Source organism: Wasmannia auropunctata, unplaced genomic scaffold, assembly GCF_000956235.1.
Source record: "Wasmannia auropunctata unplaced genomic scaffold, wasmannia.A_1.0 LD334232.1, whole genome shotgun sequence".
NCBI classification, from domain to species: domain Eukaryota; kingdom Metazoa; phylum Arthropoda; class Insecta; order Hymenoptera; family Formicidae; genus Wasmannia; species Wasmannia auropunctata.
This window is the reverse complement of record NW_012028658.1, coordinates 5,896-32,843: the sequence shown is the minus strand read 5'-3', so window position 1 is coordinate 32,843 and position 26,948 is coordinate 5,896. Positions and strand designations below refer to the sequence as shown.

At 34.2% G+C, this 26,948-nt stretch overlaps 1 protein-coding gene across 4 annotated transcripts; it reads right to left on the bottom strand.

The window, feature by feature from the left end:
• Nucleotides 1–868: 868 nt before the first annotated feature.
• Nucleotides 869–26,948, bottom strand: LOC105459012 (calcium/calmodulin-dependent protein kinase type II subunit gamma-like). 4 transcript variants are annotated; one of them, XM_011704671.1, is made up of 5 exons: nt 13,318–13,777; nt 11,607–11,768; nt 8,433–8,588; nt 1,385–1,460; nt 869–1,228 (listed from the first exon to the last, which is right to left on the bottom strand). In XM_011704671.1, the coding sequence occupies exons 1-5, from the start codon at nt 13,364–13,366 to the stop codon at nt 1,156–1,158; spliced, it is 516 nt and encodes a 171-aa protein (XP_011702973.1). In that variant the 5' UTR covers nt 13,367–13,777; the 3' UTR covers nt 869–1,155. The 4 variants fall into 4 exon arrangements, 1 of the variants encoding a protein (XP_011702973.1); XR_975614.1 differs by lacking the exons at nt 869–1,228; nt 8,433–8,588; nt 11,607–11,768; nt 13,318–13,777 and adding exons at nt 4,139–4,201; nt 16,790–16,846; nt 26,731–26,944 and having other exon boundaries at nt 1,381–1,460; XR_975615.1 differs by lacking the exons at nt 869–1,228; nt 8,433–8,588; nt 11,607–11,768; nt 13,318–13,777 and adding exons at nt 16,790–16,846; nt 26,731–26,947 and having other exon boundaries at nt 1,384–1,460.

The following is a 26,948-nucleotide window of genomic DNA, read 5'->3' as shown; positions in this document are numbered from 1 at the left end:
TATATATATATATATATATATACACATGATTTGTCCCAAAAGTATAAATGAGACTAATTTTGGAAAAACCGATTTCTTGAAAATACACTTATTATTTTTTAAAGTAGGATTCTTGAACGTCAATACAGCGGTTCGAGCGTTGCTGTCACTCTTCGTATAGCAGCGCAGAAAGTCTTAACCTTTTTAATCGTTCCAACAGTTTTAGGACGATTAAAAAAGTCCAAGCAGCCGCGACGAATGCTCTGGAAGGCATGTCCGGTCAAAGTTTTCTGCGCTGCTACGAAGAGTGGCAGCAACGCTGGAACCGCTGTATTGACGCGCTCAAGGAGTTTGAAAAATAATAAGTGTATTTTCAAGAAACCTTTTTCCAGAATTAGTCTCATTTATATACTTTTGGGACAGACCATGTATATATATGATCTATTATCTCACCTTTTTACTGTGATATTTCTCATTTTTTTAAATTTGTCGACATGTATGTATTCATATGCATTTTTCAGTTAAAACAATCTAAATCAATCGTTAAACTCTCTTTCCATGCGCAAATCCTTCGTTTTCATTTCCTTATTATATGCCAAATTGATCTATCAATCAGTACAAACAAAAGCATATGTAAATATTTTACATGTTCATTTTTCCTTTCTTACTCTCTCTCTCTCTCTCTCAAAATTGAGATTTCTGCTCTTAAAAGCGCAACTGCGATGATGACTCCTCCACAGACCACAGTTGTCGAATATTTCACAATCAAATATCTTTCGTTTTTAAATATGATAAGAAATAATTAAAAATTTGTTTCCAAACTTAAAGACTTTTCTTTATAAGTCTATGAATATTACAGCTATACATAAAGAAAGAGAGAGAAAACATATTTAATTAATCGTAAGTAATTATTATTTATCATAATTATTTATCATAAAGCTTCAACATTCTCATTAACTTCCATGTACATGAACAATATTATCAGAGGGATCGACTATTTCTGGCTAATTTAATCGCCAATCGCCCAACTTTAATTTTAAATAATACGTATTGATGAAATGTAAATATAATAATAGCGGTTTAACAAACATAAAGTGTAAAACAAAAATATATCTTAAAATATCAATATTCACGTAAAAAGCTTCATCGAATGATGAAATTTTCTTTAACAAACACTTAATATATAGTATCCTGAATCGTTCCATTTCCGCCAATGTTTCCTTTTATCATCGAGTTTTCTTTAAATAATCTGAAATCAATTTTTCCTAGTTGGATGTCAGGAAAAATTTATAAGTATTATAAATTTTATTCAGCAATTTTCTATTCGCGTGCAAGTGTACAGAATGGTTTGTGAGACTCTTGTGTGTGTCTCTCTTAAGAAATAAATATATCGTGTATTACTTACGTGTATGCCTCGAAATCTCCGGTGTTGATGCTCTCGATCAACTGCTCAGTCATCTTGATGATTTCCTGTCGGCGTGCTGGAATCGTTAATAGATGAATGAATCAATCGGTCCGTGTTCAAGTGTTCGGCACGCCCGTTGGGCTTACCGACACGTTTAACGGCACAAACACAATCGCATGCACTTAATCTTTGCGTCAACTTTTCTAAAGCCCTACACCATTGCGACCCTCGGTTATGCACAGGAACGATGAGCCACACTCGCGCAAATATAATAATTAGCTTTCCGTGTCGAGCGCAGTCGCGAATCGGTTATGTGAACCGGAACCTCGTCAAAGAGCAAATCACCGTATTATATCTAATCAAGACGATGAGCAGTTTTAAAAATTTCAGTCGTCAATTGGAGCAGAGGAAGCTCTCAAAAGAGATAAGCATATTCTCGAGTTTGATATTATAATATAAGTATATAAAAATTATATAAATATAGAGCTGTAGTTAAAGCTATTACACAATCGAATATGAATAATTTCGCAAATATCGAAAAAAATTCACGGATAATTATCTAAATTAATTAATCGATTATTAATCAAGTAAACCGATATGTAAAGTGTACAGATATCATAAGAGATAAGATATCTACGGTTGACTTAAAAAAACGCGAGCGTTTAACATAATATTCAAATAAAAATACAAGACTCTGGTATAAACGACTCCTTCTCACTTGGTCGACATCTGCAGAGCTCTTTGGCGCTTACAATGATTTATGATTATAAAATCACGAGCGTACGATGCACGATCGCGTCTAATTCAATGGTCGTTTTGGTTGGTGAGTCGGCTGAGTAGTGAGATCCGAGAGAGTAACTTGAATTGCCAAATTGGCGATTGAGCAGCGCAGCGCGTGTCTCGCGTTTCTGTCATTCTCTTCAACGGCCTTTCCCCTCAAGCTCATTCAGGCTGTCGCTTCATTCATTCGACAAGCACATCCATCCACACGTTCGTCGACGCACACTTGACGCGCGAACCTCCTGACTTTTCAATCGTATTCATGCCTCTCCTCGTCGAGATGTTTCATGCGTAACGCGTGCACGCGTCAACTCGGCGGAAACGGTGCATCTAAATTGTCTCAATTATCTCGTTACAAACGAACGGCCGGTCGTTGGATTAGTGATCACGGAAAAAAGATCAATTAGCATTTCTTTGTTGTCCTATTTCTTTGTTACCTTTGTATTTATTGCAAATTTCTTATTATAAAAATTATATTACGGACGTTCAAATTAAAAATATTGCCTTCGAATCGCAGATTAATATTTGACTGTAGCATTTAATCTAACGATCACGGTGCGTTCGTCGATGTTACTTACATTATAGATCAGCAGAATTATGTACATACACGTAAATTGTGATCATTCCTTAGATGCCGCTTCAACAGTTAAAGCAAAGTTTCACGAAGACTTGAAAAGTGTTTGGAGATCACGAGAAAGATAATATATATATGCTGTTATTTCGCGATTTTATTTTGTGCGCGCGCGCGCCTGTGTGTGTGTGTGTGTGTGGTGTGTGCTGTACACACACACACACACACACACACACACACACACACACACACACACATTCCCAATTGGAAATGTCAAGTAGATTTCGAAAATCATGATTCCTAAACATCTTTCTAGATCACATGTGATAAACGCAGATGAGATACACGTAATCGCGCAAACATAATGGCAAAAATAATAATATTGTAATGAAAACAAAAAAATGTCATTTTGGCAATGAATTATTGTACTATTAACAATTTCTAAAATAGCACTACCACCATCACACAACCGCCAGTCTTACTACGTTACTGTGCCTGTATGCTACTCTGTGTCTCCTTCCTCTGTCCTACCTAATTAAACTTTACCGCACGTCGGAATTCTATTACGAAGTTAACGATCCCAGTCTTCAATCGATCTGTCTTTGGACGATATATTTATCGTCGTATTAAGCGTAACACACTCCTCTTCCGCAACTCTATATATTTTACTATTACGCAGCTGCAATTATGGATTACGTGAGGATCTTGCAAACTTTACTCATATGATACTCGGTAAGCACTTTACACCATAGATCATACTTATGAGATTATAGGATTCGCTCGACTCAGAAATATTTTAAAAACAATCGGAATTTTTTTCAATATCAATATCATTGTTCTCGATGCACACATAATGTAAAAACGTAAATAAAATCAAAATGATTGATCGAAAAATAAGTTTTTCTCCGTAATTAAATCGCGAGAAATAATAACGCTTATTTCTCATAACAGCGGCTACATCGTGATATATTATACTTAATAAACTACTACCGCTGCTTAATAGCCTTTCAGATTATTATAGAAATATAACTATACATTGTATTATATCAACACGCAATCATATTTCGTATTGCAAATCGTACAATATCGTGTAACGCAGTCAGTAACGCTTCTGAAGAGAGAAACATATTGCGTTAAAAAAGAACTGAAATACTTAACAAAAATTTATTGGGATAATTCCTCTAATTAATAATTGTACTAAAGAATATATAAAGAAGAGTTCCTAAAAATAATGAAATTCAGGCTTATTGTTAGCTCTCTTTCCGGCAATATATTTCCTTTCGCAAATTCCTAAACGATGAAATTAACAAATCGAAGAGAGTACGAATACTTCCTCGATTTGTTCCGACTTAATTTTCCTTGGTCTATTCGTCGCTTGTGTACGACATAATTTCGCACTTTACCTGAGCACTGGGAGTTGGTTGAAAGCTGGCTGCAAGTCTTGATAGGACACACGATTTTTATGTCTATAAGCAATATATACATCCCTTTCGTATTAAAAAATGGGCAAGACGGATATAATTTTCAAAGCAACAATATTCAAGCTGCTGTACAAACACGAAGAGGATTAAGTATCCGTTTCTGTGAATAACACGCAATCTCGTCAACTCTATATGTAGATACACACTCGCGCGCGCGCGCGCACGTGTGTGTAATATGTGGCAACTCATTTCATATCGCACAAGAGAATTTATTTCAGCTGTTTATTACAAATTAAAATAATGAAGATGACAATCATAAATAATACTCAACAACGGCATGTAATCACGAAATGTTCGCGAAAATCTAGCGTACGGAAGTCTAGCACATAACATTTCTCGATTTTTAATTCTATCGAAATATAAAAGCTGTTAGCTTAATCCTCACGTGCGGTATCGTCTAATAGGATTAACCGTCTCCCCTGAGAGTTCTTATCATTATCCATTTTCTCATTTTCCTCCTAATTTGCCATTTCCGTCGTTCAATTGCGTTTGCGATATTGCATTAAGTTTAGCTTGAGTATTACCTACAACTAGCCACGATGTTGCAACACTATTTTCATAGTATACATAGTGCATGTATAAATAAACATACTTTCCATATTCATCGTATTTTTCATTTCAGATGCAAGACGGTATATGGATCCTCCTGTCCCTTCCATGATTCACTATGATTCATCACGTCCAAGTTAAATGATATGCGTGCATGCGAACGCAAATTGTATAAAGGACGATCACGAGATATTTATGAACTTGCGATGGATCAGCAAGAGACTTCGATCGTAACGCTAGTACACGGCCTAGAATTTTAACCATGTTACTTGCGGCTTGCACAGCAGATCCCGTAATTCACTGTGATTAAGCTCTAGCAAATATTAAGAGCATCGGGTCAGCTAGTTTTCAACTTGTCATATATATAGTACAATATGTATATTACATGTTAGTAATATATGTATATTGCGCTTATGGGGTCACCATCACTTCAGATTCAAAATTATCCACAATCAAAAAGTGAATGCAAATCTGCGAATGCCACACTTTTCAATTATCGAAGTGATCGCATACTAGAAAACAAATTTAATTTACGTGGAAAACATCGTGAGAGAGAAATGTATAGTTATTTAACAACGAACCAGTCAAGATGATTTTTCATAAATAAGAATGTATAGGTCTAAACTCTATTGTGATGTAGTGAAATAAGTATCGATCTTACAGTTTGAAATTTTACTTAGGCTGATAAAAAAAAACAATTCGCATTTTGCTCTGATATTAATTATAGAAACTGATCGACACTACAACAGAATCAGATGGATCAGGGGTAAATGTATATGCAGACCAGACGGTCTGGTCATTCTCGGTTACTTACTACTTACTGGCACGGAGACAGCGTTACGTTGAATTTATGTTATGATTAATGGGATAAAACGAAATCAAGGGAATTTGATCCATTTATTAATATGATGAATGATCTGTCTGAAATATGATAAATATCTATCACATAATATTTATCATATATCAGTCAAATTGAATCTACACACTTGAGAATTGTAAAAATTGTAAGAATTATTCAAAAAATTAGTATAAATAAATTGATAAATTATTAATTCTAGTTATCCCTTAATTTTTTTGTTAGAATTTCCGTTGGGACCTCTTAGAGATCACAGACATTTGTTTCTCTCAATTGACACGTTCTACATATTATCATTGTTCTTATAAAACCTTATATGCAACAAAATTAGAAAACTAGAAAAAAATTAGAATTCTTCCTATGTAGAAAATGTTGCTTCTTGAGCTAGTCAAGGTAAATGTGATGGCAAACTATTTCATTATAAAATTTGATTTTTCTTTTCTATAAAAAATTATTATCTCGTCACACATAAAAGGTTTCATAAAAACAATTATAGTCAATTAATTAAAAAACAAAATTAATGTTACATTTTTTCCGTTTATTTAAACACGTTACTTTGTTCTCTAATCTTAAAACTTTTTGTTTACACGGTACGATTTAAATACTCCTTCTTTCACTCTCTTTTTTTTTTTATATTGCCCACTGTGAAAATATTTAGAGGAAGCGGCCTACGCGAGTATTTACAGCAAACCGCAAGATGTGGGGCTCCAACACGATGGTTGCTGCGTACTCTTCTGCGTCGCGTTTAGCCCGCGTTTATAAGCGTCGACGGTTCTCTTACCGTCTTCGGGATCCTCGTCGAGGACGCAGCCCATCCGGGATGCGTGTTCGCCGGCATCGCTCATCTGTCGTGCTTCCCGTTCTGCACTTTTTTTTTTGGCGAGGTAGATGCATGCAGGCGCACACAAGGGCGCGCAATCATGAGCGATACGCGAAACACGTGCAGCATGCAGAAACACACAAAAACACAAACAAACAGAAACAAACTGATAACATAATGCCGTCCGCGCAATAATCTCGCAGAAGAGGAGTGCCGATAACTCGAAGCTTGGTCGACAATCGCACTTACTTAAAGGAATTTCAGTTAGTTGGAGATGTCAAAATATAGAACACACACATTTGGAGCTTGTAACTTGAAAAAGAGAACAATGTTTAAATAGAAATACATCTCAAACAAAGAGAATTTATAGGATAAATCGAACTACGTGATACTAAATTCTCGCAGAGTCAATCATTCTGTAAAATTTTATTGCTTTGGATTACGTTGTATCTAATGACGAGTATCCATTTTCGTTTCCTTATGGGATTTATAGTGCCATCTCCAATTCCATTTCTCAAATTCGCTATTTAAAATGCATCATATTCAAAAATACTGGATTGCGCACATTTGTGCGGATTCGAAACGTTAATCTCATTAAGCATGCTATTTAAATATCGACGTTAATAATCGTATTAATGTCAATTGTCTGATGCACGCAGGCGACAGTTCATTGGCATAATACCGGTCAAGGTGACGTCCCTGGTCCGGTAATATCCCAGAAGACGGAGAAGCTTCTTCGTCGGATTAAATCGAGCTTGCGAGGTATCGGCTTAACGGCAATCAAGCTAAGTCGCGCTTGCGAGTAAAGAGGATAGAGGGTGGAGAACATAAATTTATACGCCTTGAGGATGCTCGAATATCTCCCCGATGCGCTCGATGTTGCATTTTTATGTTCTTGTTACTTCTTTTCTTTTGACTAATGTCACAAATAAAGCTCGAGTTTTGCCGAATAAAAAAAATATATTACCACATGGGATTATTATCGTAATATTGTTATCGTTGATTTATCCTCCGTTTAACATGTTTAACATTTATATCCAACAAGTGATCCATAACAAAAATGAAAAACAAATGCGGTTACAATTTTGTTTTATATTCTTTAATTGCATCTTCTAACACAGATATAGTGCGAGAGATTTTATTAAGTGATAAGCAAAAGTAATAATTCTGGGTGTGTGTATATATATAAAAGCAGATTAGGGGGAAAAACTGAAAAATATTAGAGCACATTGATAACAATGACTTCCGAACGCATTCAATTTCACTTTTCAATACGAAGTAACAAGGTAAGTAAATTTTCGTTTAATCGATCGTGTCAAGTACAATGTAACTGTTTATTGTTCACGTTTTTTTTTAATGTAACGTTGTTACAATGCACATCAATTGGGCGCGATGTTCAAACAGGCCGATAACTAATTAATCCCATTATTTCTACACATTCATTTCGCTTTATTTGTGGACGCAGAGCAGAGAAAATATAATCGTTTTTCATAAATCATAGCAAACATTAATGCCGATGTGTAATTTTCGGTTAATTCTTCTGTCTAGCCGTTTCATAAATATCGTATACGTGATCTTCCTCGATATTTCGCTGACAATGAGTGTGTTTCCTTATTACCATTTACAGTAATTGTATAAATTAAGCTATGCTTTTGCCACGAACCATTATCACCTGTCACAGTTATAGGAATTAAAGTGTACCTCGATCAATCAAAGAGTTCGACAAAAAGAAGCAACTAATTATCGATCGAGCTTGCAAACTTCAATAAGAATTGTCAAAAGAAAACAACGATTTTTAGTCGCTGAACGACGGAAAGTCAATGCTTTAATAATTTGACAGGCAACATCAACTAATATACGGAATAATTAATGATGATCGAGAACGAATTAAAGAATCGTTTCCACCCTCTGGGAAAAAAGGAAGAGAGAGAGAAAGAGAGAGAGAGAATCAAGACGGGGAAGGGAACGTGCCAGATTATCGTGCTACAGACCGGTGGACGAGGAATCCTGGCGTCGCGATGCTATCGGCTCGTTGCTACCATTCGCCTGATGATTAACACTGGCCGGCGACGATGGAGACACGCCGACCTGGCTGTTTTGGCTGTTGTTGCTGCTACCGCTGCTGCTACCGCCTCCTGCGCTGCCAGCTAGTCATGCAATCAACCAACCAAACACGAGCTAGTGTCAACGTCAAAGAAGCCCTTGCACGTCGCATCACGTCTCGTCTCGTCTCGTCTTGTCTCGTCTCGTCTCGTCTAAACTAGCGACGCTCTCTAGATCGACTCAACCTGTACTCCCCGCTCTTTACTCTTACGTGACTACTTACTCTTCACGTTTTTCACACAGCCTCGTTTATGACAAAGTATAAGAAATCACAAAATAAACAGGATGTTTCAAAACTCTCCGTGCAATATTTTACATTTGTTACTTACATCATTAAGATTATCGATTGATGAAAACGTTTGATTTAGAATCTATTAAGTAAATTTTTAAAACAATAAGTTAACTAAATTATATTTTTAGTTACCATCTATGAATAAAATGTAGTTTAAACTTACTTTTGTATGTAGCAAAAAAAAATTTCAATTGCAAAGGTAAATAGCAGATGATTACAGGAAAACAATTTATTTGACAAATTTATTGCATCAAATATATATTGATATTAATTATCACGATTTATGTCGTTATTATTTGTCTGTTTCTACTTACTCTCGTCAAGTCTATTCCACTTACAAATTCAACGAGAACGGACATGGTTAGCGAGATTGTGTAAAACGCGATCGATCATCGCATCGTCTATTCCCGACGCGCGACGCTCGAATCCGTAAATAATAAAGATCCGACGAAAGGGAGCAGCAGAGCAAGGGAGTTGTTGAGTGATATATCGCCGGAAGAGCGAGACAGCGAACGCGAATCAGTATATTTTATAGCCGTGTGACAGAGAGCTTGTTTTACAGAAAGGGAAACTTGGAAAAAGTAAGGGAAAATCGCCGATCGAACAATCAATCGACACAATGAATCGACTATTCATCAGACAGTATTGTTTACGTATGTAAACATGTCGAGGAGAAATCGAGGAGCGGCGCGAAGAAAAACGACAAAGAGAAAAGCTCGCTTTTCTCCCGTTTTCGCGCTTCTCATGGAAGGATCGTCGGGGCTGAGGATTTTATCTAATGTCTAAAAAAAATTATTGAATACGTGTATGAATGTGTAACATGAACGACAAACGAGAAAAGAACGGACTAGCTGTTGGATAAAATTAAAAAGAGAAAGCGTAAACTCTACAAGAAAAAGAGTGCAAGAGAAGCAAGAATATCGTCATAAATCTTGCGAAAGTATACGTTATATAATAAAAAAAGAAACAAATTTGTTTATAATAAATTTCAAATCATGCTGTAGTTTTTTAAAACAGAAACAATTAAACCGATTCCTGCTTCGTCCTCGTTTTATCAGCGATTATTGGTATGCGTGGAGTATATGCACACACGCACACGCACACGCACACGTGTCTCTATATGTGCTCTCTACGAAGAATCTCGATAAAGCGTGGAAGCAGAAATAGGTCAAATCTTACCGATTCGTCGATCAGACCATTAGTTGCACTTTAGTATCTTCTTCCTGTGTACATGCTTATTTCTTATCTTTCGATACGAGTAGAGAAAAAGACAAAGAGAGAAAAAGAGAAATAAAGGAGAAAGAGGAAAAAAGAGGAAGGGGAATAAAGAGGGAGAAGAGAACGGAAGAGAAAGAAAAGGAAAAGAAAGAAAGAAGGAAAGGAAAGGAGAGAGAGAGAGAGAGAGAGAGAGAGAGAGAGAGAGAGAGAGAGAGAGACCGCGACATCAAGCAACAACTGTTCTGTAGAACAGAATTCTTTTTCGCGAAGGATAAGACAAATTTATTTCAGTTATGCTTTTATGATTCAAAAAATCAAAAAATTTGAATAAGCAGCGATCGATGACGCACATTTCGCAGTTTCGATTTATACAATGTCCTTTGTAATTAACATATCCATATTAAGCATTAATGTTTTCGATTTATCTACACAAGTCTGACACAAAAAAGCTCATATTTACAATATTTTTTTATTTCCCTATTTCCATTCAAGTCACAACGTGAGTTGATTTTTGATCATCGAGTATAAACATTGATTATTGGAAAAGCCTAAAAAATTTTTGTTGAAAAAAATTTTGTAACATAAAATGATTCCTGAATACGGCAAAGATATGCTTACACACAATGCTATCAAAACTATCTTATTCTAATGGTCACAATTTGATAATTTTAATTTAAAAATGACAAATTTAATTCGATTATAGCGATTTGCATTCGATAGAATCGTAACCACTTCATATTATTCTCTCAGATCATCACTTCACACGTGAGACCGAAAGATCAAATTCAAAAAGAATCTCATGTACAATGGAATGTTTTCTCCCACTTGAGAAATCGAAAGAATATGTACTTAAGTAATCAGTTTTGAAAGTTTCGCATCCGCAAGATCGGATCATCGGAATTCTGACGATAACCGTTCCGAAAACACATTCGGTTTCAAAATATTTCAAACAAATATATTTCGTGTACAAATATCCGATACTTTTAAAAAGCTAATTGCAATCCAACATTTTATTCTTCTTCAAACCAATTCGCATCCCTCAGCAATCTGACATAATCAATCGGAATCATAATAAAAGCTGGATGAATTCAACATTTTAGATTAATTGATGAATTTCGAAAAATTAATTATTTATTAACAAATCGCGATCTTTTCGTCGCACTTTTCGTACAGTGCGTTTAAAAATAATTTTATTATCTTAATTAAATGAATCTATTCAAAATTTATATAAACAAAGTGAGAATCAAAGAGAGAGAGAGAGAGAGAGAGAGAGAGAGAGAGAGAGAGATTTATCTTTAGATTCATAAATTTAGATTTAGACTCATAGACTTTAAAGCAAAAAAAAAATAATATTTAGATTCTATGAATTCAATTATTCTTATTGTTAGTTTAACTTTAAATATCGTGAATTTATTTCAATTATCATAAATTTTAATCTCAAGAACAATTTAAAAAAGTTCCCTGAGATCGTAGAGCCGCAAACAGAAGACTAAGGTTCGAAGACCCGGTTCGTCCTGTGAATTTTATCATCGAATCTAAATTCTAAATTTACCTTGGACCCCTTGAAGAAGAACCGCGGCAAAACCGAGGGGGTTGCCCGTATTCTGAATCTGGGTCTGGGTCTGGTTCGAGGCCTGTTTGTTCGTCATGATTGCGGCTGCGCCGACTGCTCTGGAGAACGCGGACATTGTCGCGGGGCTGCTCGGAGGTGTACCTTGGGACGAGCCAAGAGCTTTTGTTTCGAAGGGAGATTTTTTTCGAGAGGAGCGCACCAATGAGCAACAGCACGGATGAAAAACGGAAATTGATCACAAAGCGCAAAAAGCAAGAAGCAAATTCTGCGAAGCGACTGTTGTCGTGACCTACGAGATTTGATTATGAATCTTGATACCAAAAATGGTACGCGAAGAAAGAAATGTACGAAAAAAGCAAACCTTGAGTATCGATCAGTTATTAAAAAGGTTCACACGTTCGAAACAATAAAGTCACGAAGCCACACCTCATTCAATTGGATCATCTAATATTTATTATCGAGCTAATTTGTATTAATTGTAAGAAGATTAAAACAAAGCATTATCAAGCAATGTCAGCTTGACAAATCACTCACGATAAATGTAAACTCTAGAATTAGTTTTCGGAGAAATATTCCTTCAGTATTAAACAGAAGCATACAATTACTAAAATACGAAAATTTAAATATTAACAGAAAGATTAGTTGAAAAAATGTGTTCAAAGAGGGAAGGAAAAAAACTTAATTTGGTAATTGATCGGGATCACTATTCGTTATATAGATATGAGAAAGAGAGAGAGAGAGAGAAAGAGAGAGAGAGAGAGAGAGAGAGAGAGAAAGAGATTAATGATGTCGATCAATTATTTACGTTAATTAGCAATGGCCTTGTGTAAATGGAACGAGAATGTGATCTCACGTAAATTTTCATTCGTGCGTTCTAAGACAAGGTTTATTCTTGAAATAGAATCTTAGAAGCGCGTTTGTATATATGTATAATCGGACTATACGTGGCGTTTAGCCACAACGAAAATTCATTTTGCATAAGACATAATTATAGTTAGTTCGCGGTTACAGAAGCAGCAACAATCAGTACACAAAACACTCCCACACAAGATTTCCGTATTTTGCCAGCAAATTTTCTAGCCATATTCAGAACAGACTTTTTTTCGACTATGTATGTAGTTGTGATGAATTCGAGGATTATACAGGATTAAGTTTGAAGATGAGCGTAAATTTATTTTCAAACGGACAAAAGTTTAATTCAAAGCAGATATTTAATGGATAGTTAAATCATCATCAAGTCGAAAACACAGACACCTGTTTTCTAACAAGAAGAGAAGTCAATTTAATTGATGAAAAATTAACAAATATAATCCGGGAATGCGGAAAGGAGCTTAAAATGTTCTAAATACACTTGGGGTCACATTGATAAAAAATTATTGCAATTATAATAAAATAAAGTAATTAATTGATATTTGTTGTAAGAAATAAATAGGACTTGTAGAAGCGACCATTTACTAAATTATTCCAAATTCTCAAAGAAAAAATGTTTACCTACGTAAACATTTATACGTCAACAAATATTTTTACTGCCAGATAATCAGATATATTAAGCAAACAAACGCCAATACGAGGGCGAGATGAACATAAATATATATGTGTATGTGTGTGTGTATATATATATATATATATATATATATATATATACGCATAACAAAATTACAACGAGGAACCGAAATCACCACAGACTCACCGTAAATCTCCGTATACTTGGACGAGCTGGGTATGGCATTAGACGACATCGCGATAATGTTCTAGAATCTAAAAAGTCTTTTCACTAAATCACAGCGCCAAGGGCACACAATGTCATCATAATAACGGCATAATATCGAATGCAAAAATTAATTTTTGGCAAGAAGTCAAAAGTAAGTCTTTCTTGCTGGAAAATATTTACGAGATAGCCGGTACCCAAAATGGGGCTCGACAGAGACGAGCTTGTCGATCGAGCGCAACTCAATTCACTCACTAGGTGGGTCGAACGTACAACGACGCGACGCGGACGTCTTAAACCGTTGCCGATCTATTTTCAAGTAATGCCAAGCGGCTAGGTATTTTTGTTGACAGTACGTCTCAAGCGCGCGCGAGGCGGAGTGAAATCGCGAGATTCATCTCTGCTTTCCGCAGAGAAATTTTCCGAGTCAAAAAAAAAAGAAGAAACAATATGCACGTATTCGTATGTATATATTACCAATAATAACTAGTAAAAATTTCTCTTGAATTTATTGAAATTTCGATACCTCATAAAAGCCTCGTATTACGCGTATTATGTGATAAATAATTTCATCGCGAAAAGAGTTAAACGCCGTGTAGTATTCTCAAGTGCAAAGAAATCAAGACATATACATATTGTACATATTATGAAAATAATATCAACGCTGATAACAAATTGTCTATATATTCTTTCTTATATCATTGATTGAGCTACGAAATATTATTGTGCATTGATAGAAATAAAAAGACAATTACCGTTGCAGAATTCCAAATTCTGAATCAAGCTTTGTTTCAACTGCATGGTTAATTTTACATAAGCTTAAATCACCTCGTCTGAACTTACACTTAAGTAAGTTCCCTGCGTTAGTTAGTTAGAATTATAAATCGAGTTAATTATCCCTGCGTTATTGTCACCTTCATGTCGCTCTTATTACGGCATAGTTGTAACTAATTTGGCAATGTCTTCGTTTTACGGCTGACTATATGAAAAATAATTATCTTCAATATTAGCTGATCATTTTGTTATCTCTAACTTTTATTTTGGTTAATTATCTGAATTTATTTCTATTCGATTCAATTGTTGTGATTATATAAGTATCAACGACACAACTTGTTTACTCGCTTTAATTATAGGTAAGATTTTTCCAATAAAAAAAAAAAGAAAAAAAAATCCAATTTAAGTTATATGTAATTTATAACCACAGAGATGTAAATAAAATTAAAGATAAAGCAAAAAATGTTACATCTTATATTTTCCTTTTCCATGAAGAAGGCAACCTTTTTTGTTTTACGATATACATCGTTTTAATTATAACAAATTATATTAAGAAATTAGGAGAATTAGAAATTAGTACTTAAAAAGTTTTAATTAGTATAATAGTAGTAATGAAATAAATTAATAACTGCGTCACGGTTCGATTAGACACAAACGTCTAAATACAGCGATTCAAAGGATACGTCGCGTCGTTCCGACGTAATGCAATTCCTGGTATTCGGTGATGATCAGTTTGATTAATGTCAATCACAATAATTTACTAGACAATATAATCTCTAACTACACTCGCATTAACTATGAGATGCTATATGAGTTTCGCTTTCGTGAGCATATCGAAAGAGGGCTCAGGAGGATCCTCATCCATTTAGACTACGGAATTAATTTTAAATTGATTAGAAGGGTATCCACGTATATAAGAGGAAAAAGAAAGAAAGAAAAAAACGGAATTATCCGGAATAGTTCGGTTAGTCGAACGAGACGAAAGGAGAGACGGTAAATCCGCCATACAATCTCGCAGCGAAGCGGCAACAGAAAGGGTGCAAAAGCTCGAAACTGGGCATACGGAGCCTCTTTTGAAATTGGCCTTCTCCCAACCGTAATGATACTTGGATTATCCTTTCTTCGCTAATATCGTACTCGTAATATTATAATTATGGATAGCGGATTGAGATAAACGTTACACGCATCGTCGCCGATTTCTTGGACGCACTAGCAACTGAAATCGTTTCTACAAACACGAGGAAATGACGCCCTTTCATAAATTCTTTATTAACATAGTTGAAGATTTACGCGATATATTGTGCGTGCTCTAGAAATCATATATCATTCGATTTAAGTCGCTTTGATTATAAAAGGATTGCAGCGCAATCGTTGACGCGTAATTTTTACCAGAATCCAAGCGATCATGTAAACTGTCATCTTTCTAAATTTTACATGCAACAAGCTTGACGTAAGTATAATCACGGCAAAGAGCATGTTTCTTACAAGTCAAGTTTGTAATTATATAATTACAAAAAAATTTATGTTAAAATAAATTATAAAAATTCTGTTACATTATACATACATCGTGCATAGAATATTCATTTAAAATATATAATATGTTACAAATTATCAAACTCAATAAGTAATTAGAGTTTCATTATTTAATTAGTAATTCCAACTAAAATTACTAATTGTAATAAATAACTAACTTTATATATTTAATTTCCATACAATGTAAATTACCACGCAAAACACAAATTATTACATTTAACTCTGCTCGTCGTTGCGATATCATGATATTGCGAAGCTGCATAACCTCAAGATATCGCCGTAAAGGTTATTAACTGCAGTTAGTTCTTAACTGAGTATCGCGACAGCAGTTAGATGCCTCCAAACCAGATTAAACGTAACTCCCTAATATTATTTTAAATAGAAAAAAATTTATGTAAAACAACAACAATAGCTATCCAGCTATCTATAAAATAAAGATATATTTTCGTTTCGCGTACTTTAAATTTATGCGTATACAATTTATCGGTTATTATTCGAGAATATCTCAGCCGCGACAACGTACAATTATCTTTCTACATGTTCGCTTGGACAAAGTGCCGTACGGGTTTGATAATGCCTGTAATATATCAGAATACGAATTTTATGTAGAAAAAGAAATATTTATTTCTGATGTGTAATAATGTACCCATTGCGTTCGTCTCAATAAAAAAACATGAAAAATTTCATCAACATTATATATAAATAAAATATTACGCGACAAACAAGATAAAAATTATAATAATGTAAAATCAGTGTAACTTCAGAAAAAATCAGAAAATCGACGAACTTCATCTTTTATAGTTATTTTATAGTCACACATTTTTAGATTTTCGCGAAGTGACTCACATATGCAGCCTTTCATTCGCGGTATAAAAATTAAGAGTACCTAATCGGAATATTTCCCGTTTAATAATTGAGCGCGGCTGGGAGAGGCTAGTGCAATCACGCCACGTTTACAAAGTAATGCACAATAGATACGTATACAAGTATATACGCTAATTATACATGTGTGTGCGTGTGCGTGTGTGTGTGTGTGTGTGTGTGTGTGTGTGTGGTGTGTGCGCGTGTGTGTGCGCGTGTATAAAATACACAGAAGGAGAGACGTCAAAACGTCAAAACGTTTTTCAGTCTCGAGAATAAGTTTTACCTTCGGGTTCTTTGGCAATGACCGTGCTGCTCCGGTCGACGCCGCCCTTCTTATCCTCTGTACAACATACACATACATCACGTATACGATATACGAAATATACAAACAATTTATATTTATCATTACATAACGCTTGAGATATTCATCATACGGAATATGGATAAAGCCACGTCGCATAAAAAGCTAAGCTTATTTCCCTCAATTTACCTATAAGATTGATACATAAATCAACAATATCGCTTCCTTATCAAAAAAATACATTGTAGAAGAGTGAAGCCCAAAAATAAGTAACAAACGTTCCAAAAACTTTATTATAACTTCATAAAAGTTAATTACTTCTATTCCAATTAGCATATCACAATTGAAAATAAATGTTTCTGATCAAAAATGCTAATTGTAAGAAAGAAAGACAGAATGTGTTATATTTAATTGATATTAATGAATTATGTTAATGGAAACATTCGGTGAACAAAGTTATGGGAAAATATAGATTGTAAATCAATCATTGCCATATAAGTAAATACGAGATATGCAAACAGTGATAAATAAATAGTAGATTTTATAGATTTAGAAACAAAATGCAGAGATCAGCTTCATTTTTCCGCGATGTATTCGCCTTTGCAAACGACGGCCTTCTTCGATAATTGCATTAATTAAACTTTCTTTGTAAAATTCTTATGTAAAATGATAAATGGCCGAAATCCATGATTAAGTTTTTCTTATGTATTCGACATTATTAATGATTACTAAGCAACACAAATATATAAAATGACATAATTAATAAATGTAAAATATCACCATTTAATATAATTTTAGCATAATAATTATATATAGATATTACATAGTACAAGACATAAACGTTTGCTGTAAAATAATATAAAAAATAAATCTGAATCTCGTATTGTCGATTATAAATATTGATTTTCTTCGATTGAAAGATCGTAAGAGTGTTTTCAATAGAGACTCGCCAGAGGACGATTCCAAAAGGAATTTTCTATTCGAGTTAACTAAACGTCCAATAATATACTTTTATGCCTTCGTACAAAATTTCCATATATGTAGATATTCCCAGCGCCAATCACTTTAAATAAAGCGTTCGTCCAGTAAAGAATATATCGTTACAACCTATGTGATATTGTTTGCTACGTTAGCAATTTTTCATAAGCAATAATGAAAGCTACGACAGAGTCATGCTTTTATTACCTATACAATTATTTGTTACAAATATTTGAAAAAAAATCGTGTAATGACAAAAAAAGTTGCCTCATGTTAAGCACAGAAGGTCATTATTTTGCGCAGAGTGTTAATCGTGTAAATTGATGGCAATCGATTTCTTCTGTACAATGCCACAAGTACTAAGCCGCGATAACGCTTAATATAACGGGATAACAAGTAGTGTAACGTAGTGACGATGAGGGCGTAACAAAATATAGAATACGAGCTTGCGACTGATGAAAATAATCGTGTCACGATTCGAATATTCTATGTTTTTTTCCTTCTTTTCCTTTATAGGGACTACGAAGACGTGCGGTGCCGTTACCATCAAACTATGTATATACATATAATGTATAAAAAAGAACGGTCGTTAGACAGAAAAAAAATCGGAATACAATCAATTGATTAGGATATTGCTGAAGAAGTGCACTTTGCACTACTAACGTGCATACGTCGATAAAAGCACGTATCGATCGTATCTCGAGTAGTAGGGAAGTAAAAAAAAAAGAAGAAAAAAATTGTGATGTGTGCAGATCGAGCCGATCGTATTAATCGGTTTTAATTTTTAACGCTTCAGTCGCGGTATTGGTCAATTATTGGCAATTATAATTATCAATTATTTGACAAAGAATTATTAAAAATGCTGATAGTGATTATAAACTAAAAGTTTAAAAATTTAAATAATTACTTTTGATATATAACAAAATCGTTTTCTAGTCATTAGAATATAATATTTATGAAACAATCATTATTTTACGTCTTCAATTATTCAGCCCTTGAATTTTTTAATTATTAAAAATTTAAATTTTTAAGTTTGGAAGAGAGAGAGAGAGAGAGAGAGAGTACGATAATGTCATAAAAATCAATTTATCTTCTCGGATACTGTACTAGGTTGTGTATGTATCTCCGCAATTTTTCGTGCATAACAACCTACCAAATCTTTTTGATCTATCCACATTTAATGATACGAATTAATGTCCCGAAACAAACTCTAATTTATATACGTTAATCATTCCGTAATATAAACACTGAAATTTTGAAATTGATGGAATTGTACAAAACTTCACGCTTAAGTTTTTATTAAAAATAAAAAGTGTTAAAAGACATTTTCTATGGCTACTTAGCATATATGCTATTAAATTACGATTCCCCTCTTTCCCTCATATCATAATCTTTTCGATATCTGAGACTTTGTAAAAAGCCGTACGATGGCGAACAAGCGTGCGATAGGCGGGAAACATGCGAGAAATTGGATGGATATACAAAAAAGAAGCAACTAGAGAAGGAAATGAATGTCGTCAATTTCGAGTTGGCTGTAGTATGGGTTCAGTCGGTGGATCAAGCGGACAAAGTGAGTGATAAAAGGAAGGAAGAAAAAAGTAAGGCAAAGACGGAAAGAAAGGGATAGTGAGACAAACTCAAGGCGAAGAAAAGGATATGAAAGTACAACGGATTGGTGTTCATAAATCCATAACACTGGGCTAAACATCGAGAGTCGAAATTTGTGACGACGACAGAGGGTAGTGTTGTAGTTGTTTGTTGTTTGTATTCGCGCGTTTGCATACGTATGTGTGATTTTAACATTATATTTGAGATAGTAATAATGACTTAAGTATATGTAAGTGTAATACAAGGAATTTGAAGAACGTAAAGAGATCGTTTAAGAACACGATCGCAGCAAGATCGCGTTCCGCAAACGATGAAGAAGAGTCACAGAGAAAAGTACATAAAGTGATAATCAGACGGAATTTCGTTACATCTGTTGTTTGTTCCGTCATTTGCTACAAATCTTCTAAAATTAATTTTATCCTGATATCCATATGATATCAATTTTGCTGTAAAACATACACGATGATGCAATCCAAGTAGTCATTTTATATAAATAATATTAATCATTCAACAGAATAAAATTCTTTAACTGCTAGAGATACTATAGAATAATACGAACTTTTGAGTGTAAATAAGATTCTACAATAAGATTTCAACGAAGAGATTTAAAATTAATGATTTTAATCATTGACAAAATTCCATTTAGTTATCCAATGATTTGTATAATATTCCAATTTGCATAATTCAATTACATAAAACACTTGATTGTACTTTTTCCTTTGTAAAAGTCATTAAAATAACGATCCATTAATTAATGACAATTTTTATAATTGTTACTGCCACGTAAATTTGTGATTATTTCTCGCCGGAAATTTAAAAAAATCAAAAAATATTTAAACAAACTCAATGGCAATATCGTTTCACCAAAGCGACTATTATTTTCTTTTATTATAATACAATCGTGCGATATCCAAACCATAAGCTTTCTCTTATTTTAGTGACGACAATTAATTGATTCGTCACATCTTTGTCCTATCGCTCTGGTTCACACGATAAAACTAGAAGGCAAAATCAAAGCCAATTAATCAAAGAGTTGCAATATATGTATAACGTGGCAGCAAAAAAGGTGAAATATAAAATATATAACATCGAAGATGTGTGTGTGTGTGTGTGTGTGTGTGTGCGCGCGCGCGCGCGCGCGAGGGTGCGGGCATAAGGAAACACAAATACACCAGATGAAATCTATCAACGTGCGGAAATAATAATCGTGACATATTACCTAAAAAGTTTAAAAATTTTCACAATCGAATTTTTTTCTCTTGCGCTACTAATATACTCAACTCGCAGGATAAGTTTATGATATCGATAAATCTACTAGGAATATGAAAAATGTAGAGAGAAATAAAAATATCACAAATATAAATATGTATATATCATACATACACACACATGTATGTATACATATACGTGTGCGAGTGCATGTGCGTGCGTGTGGGAAATCGAGAAAAGCCACCGTGAATGAAATCGCTCGTTGCCGATTCATTATTTACAAACTCCTAAGTTGCAATCGATAGAACGATTCTCACAGCTCGAGAAGCGAGTTATAAACGAGCGTTTTTCGTTCGGTGATCAAAGCGTGAACTACAACTAAAAAGATATAATAGCGAGAAAATTAAAAGTTTTCCTGTACTAATTGCAACTCTTATGAGACAAAAGGTAAATATATTGAAAAAAATGCAAGCGAAAGCAGCGTGAGCTGGAGTGATGTGTGGTCACTGATGGCTGTTGAAAAATTAATATAAACGAAAATAAATAAGAATAGAAGAAAGTAGATAAACATTGAGATTAATATGAAAAAAGTACTGTACTTGATAATATCGAATGACAATACGCCGTAATCGCGCGTAGACTTATATTATAAGAAATTATAACCCTTTCAGCTCGTCTAAATTGTAAAGAAATCCTCTATATGCTCACATAAAATTAGCATTGTATTATAAAATAATACAACAATAACAACAACAACAACAATAATAATAATAATAATAAGAAGAAGAAGAAGAAAACTCTTTTTAACTATTAATTGTGTGCTTACAGTTCATTTACCGAGGCTTGACACACGCTGAAATATTACTATTACTACTTGTAATATTAATCTTGGAAGGCTATTTCTTGTGAATTGTCTCTTGCTTTCTCTGCAATTTCGAAGCTTGAGCCCGAGTGTTTTATGTAGCAAAATTTGAATAAGAATTGAATAAGATTAATGCGAAGTAAACGTTGTGATAAATAGACTTAGCCATTCAAGATTAATTTGTCGCAGCTATCGCTACTTGGACTATTCTATAAATCCATTTTCTTTACATGAACTTTTCCACTACATGTACAATCAGAGAACATACAAGTGAGACAGAGAAACGCGCATTAAAAGTTATAATACATTTATCGAATTGCATAATCGTCAAATATCTCTTCGTACTAGATCATATTGTGAGAAAGCGTTGTCTAATTATTAATCGAGCTTACGTTATTAAAAATGATCGCCTGTACGGTAATCGCTAAAAAAAAAGATGCATAGCATTAACAAGAGAACTTATGATAATGGTGGTTGTAGAGATAGTGGTAGATTTTTACTTTGCGACATATACCTACAAATAAATAGATTTATGTTGCACACGTGTATTGTGTACATTGCTAATGAATTATTCCCGAAGAGAAGGTGAAGGCGAGAAAAGTATGATACGCGACGTAACAAAAGCACGAAACCGAGGCTGCACGATGAATGACACGAAATCAGTGAACTTTAGGCCCAACTTGTGTAAAAGCAATTGAATCAGGATCTGTCGTAAACCAGAGCAATTTTCGCCTTCTCTTTTCTTTTTCTTGGAAAATAATACGTTTTATATTCAATTACTTAAATGCTTCATTGCGAAATAAATAGCCTAATAAATACATAATTTTCATAACAGCTTATACATACTCTATATAAACGGCATATAATTCTATCTCTTCGAAAATCAATATATATGTATAATATTTCATCAATTAATAATTTAATTTAATTTCTTTATTGTCGCCCTTGTTATACAGATCCTCGAAATATTGAAATATTGTTTTTTTATTTCAAGTGGAAAAACGAGTGAGATTACCAGACGATATACGCCATGTTTGAGCTGTTAAATAATGATTAAATTCCGGTTCGACGTGTACGAATATTACATTTACATGGTATTTACATTAAAACACGATTCTTCATTCTTTATTCATCATCTACTCGTTTACTCGTGTGTAGGCAACTACTTTGCGCAAAAATATTACGCGCGTGAGCGTTCTTCAGTTTGTATTCCAGCTAAGCGTCAGTAACGTCCGGTAACCCGTGTACGTGTGTGTGTGTGTGTGTGTGTGTAATTGAACGGATGCAATGATCACATTTCTGCGATCGAATGATATGATGAACATGTCTCGAAGAGAATTGCGCTCTGTGATATTTGTAATCCAATTATATATGGTGCATTCTTTCATTTGCAATTGTTATTTAGGCAATTTGCTATTTACGCGTGCGCGCGTCATTCGTCTACGTGTGTTATGGATTTGTGAGCATCGGCTACTGGGGCACAAAACAACAGTGTTATCATTTCTATCACGCAGCTGTTCAATGGTATAGTTGGTGCTTTGCCTTTACGGTGTCTCTGCAGTTTATGGGAGACGGAACCATCTGATTTGTGCGGACGTGTATATACGTGTGTTCGAATAAAAGCATAGAAAAACAGATCGATTCACTTTCATTTTAGTTTATTTTGGCGAACATATTTCAATCCGTGCGTAAAATATAGGGTCACGCGCGAGTTTGTATATGCAAAGTGCGTCCAAAATTCATTTGCTAAATAATATAGGTGTATTTCAAGCGAAATTCGGAAACGAAATTTTTTGAACGTTAAAATCAGTATCTTCGTACATGAATAAAAAAAAACAAAGAGTCCGGAAGTCAATATCTATCAATTCATTTGTTAAATCTCTCTATGAACATTAACGCACTATTATATAATTAACGTCAATTGTAAGTTATAAGAAATATATATTTGCGCAATGATGGATGAAAGATGAGTTTCTTCGTGTGTCGTAGAATGTTTTAAAATTCGAAAGCAAACGTTGTTCCTAGATATCCGAAAAATTATATGCTGTGTAGGTAGGAGAGGAAATACGGATTCATGCAAAGAAAATTTGGATTGTACTTTCTCATCCTATGAAACAAAACACAAAATCCATTCATTCGCCAAAATATTGTTACAATTACATATTGTAATCTAATAATCTAATAATGTATTATCATTCATTTTATTTTCAAGTCGGAAACTATTGTACTATTTATATATACACTTTTTTTTAGAAATATGAAATTCTTATTTTACAATAAATACTTAAATATTTAAATTGATTATTTGCATAAGTAAAAAATTATTGGTTTGTTTATCAATTAAATGTATTAATTTTTTACCGCTCAATCGTTTTATGCCAATGTAATGTGCGAAACGAGTGAATGTGTCTTGAGAGTCCTATCGAAATCTCTCAAGGGAATTCTACTTTACTGAGAGAATATAGGAGTAGAAGAAATCTTTCAATTTTTTTTCGAATACGCGAAACAAAAGAACGGATAAGATCCGATCGATATCCGCGGTTGAGCGGATAATTGAACGGAAATAGAAGTACGTATACAAAACGTATGTACTACATCGAAGTGTTCGAATAAAACAGCGCGAAAATTCAAGTTTAAAAATATGATTACAATTGAGAAAAGTCGAAAAAACGTGTTAAAACGCGTAGAGTCAGTTCGTCGAAAATGATTTAAACACTTTCATCCATTTTAACTAGTGTTATATCGTATACTCCATACGATACATTACGATTTCTTTCGAGATTGCTCGTAAACATGCAACATAATGGCATTTATCTTGTAAAGCGTAATATTTTGATAACCATCGATTACACCTGAACTGCGGCATCACGAATTGTATTTGCAAAGTGAGAGAGATAGCTTTAGGATGCACTGTCACGTGTTTTGTGTACGCGTGTGTGTATCAGAAACAGTGCGTCAGTACAGGTAGGACTATCGCATACGATCGCATACGATGGAGAAATTGCTAGAGACATTGTTTATTACCAGAATTAATTAGGAATTTGAAAGACAGCTAGCTCGCGCACGAGAAGAGAGATTCGAAGATAATGTAAAAACGAGATAAATTCGATACCTGTATATTGGGTCGATGATGAGGGTATAATATATGTTTAATATACGTGTACTTTGCTAATGTTTACTAGAGACGATTATTTCAAACGTAGATACTGACAAATGTATCGTGTCAGTATGATACTTTTATAAAGTCTAAGGAAAAGCAATACGGTTAATGTTAAACGCAACATAAATATCGATAAAGTTTTATTGCAATACTAATCATAGTATGCGTTTTGTGTGTGTGTGTGTGTGTGTGTGTGTGTGTGTGTGTGTGTGTGTGTGTCAAAGTTGTTATATATATAAAACACAACTTTAATTAAAATGTACTTAATTATAAGTAAGAACGTGTTTTCTGTGCGTGTGCACATATGTGTGTAAATTTAAATTCTGAATCAAATTTCTTATACGTGTATAAGACTGTCTGGCTTTTCACTTGTGTATATGTATATATCTTCGTTGAATTTTGAAGAACGTACACGTGCGATCGAACGCGGACAGACGGAACAGACAAATAAGGAGACACGAAAGAGATCGATCGACAAGTGTATAGTCAAAAGTATCTACAGAGGCAGAGAGAAAGATCAAGGCGAGATCGATTTTTCTACGAACCGGACAAGAGAGGGACAAACTTTAGGTTCTGCGACCGAGAGTACATCTAAAATATATAATAAATGAAGAAATCAGCATACAGAAAAACTTGATATTATTCCAATCAAATAAAATTATCGATTCGAAAAAATATCCAAACGCAAATCCAAAGAAAAAATTATAAAATATTGAGTAATCAAATCTTTTCGAATGTTTATTTTCGTATAATTAAATATCTACAAGTGTTTACAATTACTTTTCATAATTTAATTGTGTATCAATTTTTGCTTCAAATAAAAATAAGTTTACATCATCTTTACAATTGCCATCTATGAACTTTTGCGGTATAGCCGTAAGTGTATCAATAGTCGGAATACAAATGTACGCAGGGTGGAAAGTGGGTGGCAGGGCCAGAGGATAAGCAACGAGTGGATATTTAACTACTCGAGCTATCGTCTAACGATCGACTTGCACGTGAGAACGAGAGGAATATCTCTAATAACGACGGATCGATACGCGCGCGCGCAATAAGAACGTCTATGTAAATTAATTTCCCGCAATAATTGTGGTAAACGTAGCGTTAATACGTTCAACATCAAACAAAAAATATCGAAAAAATGATCGTTTCGGTTCAGGGTCAAATATTCTTTCTACAATATCCCAGAAGTCTGATGCAACATGACTTCTTCTACGTCTCTTAAAAAAAAAAAAAAGTCGACTCAGTTTTTAAATAGCCATACGCATCTTTAGCAGTTACGTTATTGATACTATCTAATTAATTTCACAAGATAGTATCATTCAAATGAAATATAAATAATAAAATGTAAGATTTTGATGAAATCCAGTTTAATCTTCGAGTGCAACAGAGCTCGACAGATAGAATTTAGAGAATTCTTCATCAAGTAGCTATATCATCGAATTTAAGAGTAATGTTAATCCTTATACTGCGTGCATGGTATTATGCGATAAGTCGTAGACTGCAATTTCTCCGCCTGTATACTCCAGATATTCTCGTTAAATTCCTACGACGCAAACACGCGGTAAAGAGATATACGCCGCGAATCACTGCCGAGAGTTAAGAACTTGTGTATCGAGCCATTGTTATCGGGAGTATCACCACCGTTATTCTGCTCGCGTGATGACAATACCGTCGCGACGGCGATGGAATCGCTATCATAGTTCAATCCAAACTTTCAAACACAACAGCAACGTGCTTTAACAGCAAAGCGCCGAATAACTTTAAACAAGTGCTCGTTACGACAACTGAAATTGCGTAAGTGATTTCTCACCAAAAAGTCGTTGGTGATATCACATGAGAAACTATTCACGTGTTTTGCGTGTACAAATCGATAAATATCCATGTGAAAAGATTTCGGATATTTTTACGATTCGAAAATTAGCTATATATACATGTCTATTGTAATCGTGATCCTGAAGATCAATTTATTTATCCTGTTTCCGCATTGATAGTTACACACAATTCGTTTTAATCACTGTTAAAAAACTCGGCGCGTTTTATAATCACGAAAAAAGAAAGGAATAGAAAAAGAGAGACACGCATAAAGGACCGGGAATTTCCTACCTTTAATATCATCGTCTTCAATCGTTGTGCTGCTGTCGGTGGATTCCTTCACTTGAGAGCCATCGCCCTTCTTCGTGATGATGCTTCGACCTGGAGTGCGCAGAGCGTTTCAGTAAATCGACATTGGGAATGTGAAAACGAAAGATGTCGCGAGAGAGAGAGAGAGAGAGAGAGAGAACAAGTTATATCAAAGACTAAAGATAGAAGAAAGAGAAAGA

Excerpts from the sequence above, each read along its gene's own strand:
- LOC105459012 (XM_011704671.1), bottom strand. The coding sequence starts at position 13,366 with ATGTCGTCTAATGCCATACCCAGCTCGTCCAAGTATACGGAGATTTAC. Across the intron at positions 8,589-11,606 it reads TCTTCTTCAAGGGGTCCAAG|CTGGCAGCGCAGGAGGCGGT; the intron begins GTAAATTTAGAA and ends TTGCATGACTAG. Across the intron at positions 1,461-8,432 it reads CCAGGATTCCTCGTCCACCG|CACGCCGACAGGAAATCATC; the intron begins GTCTGTAGCACG and ends TAACGATTCCAG.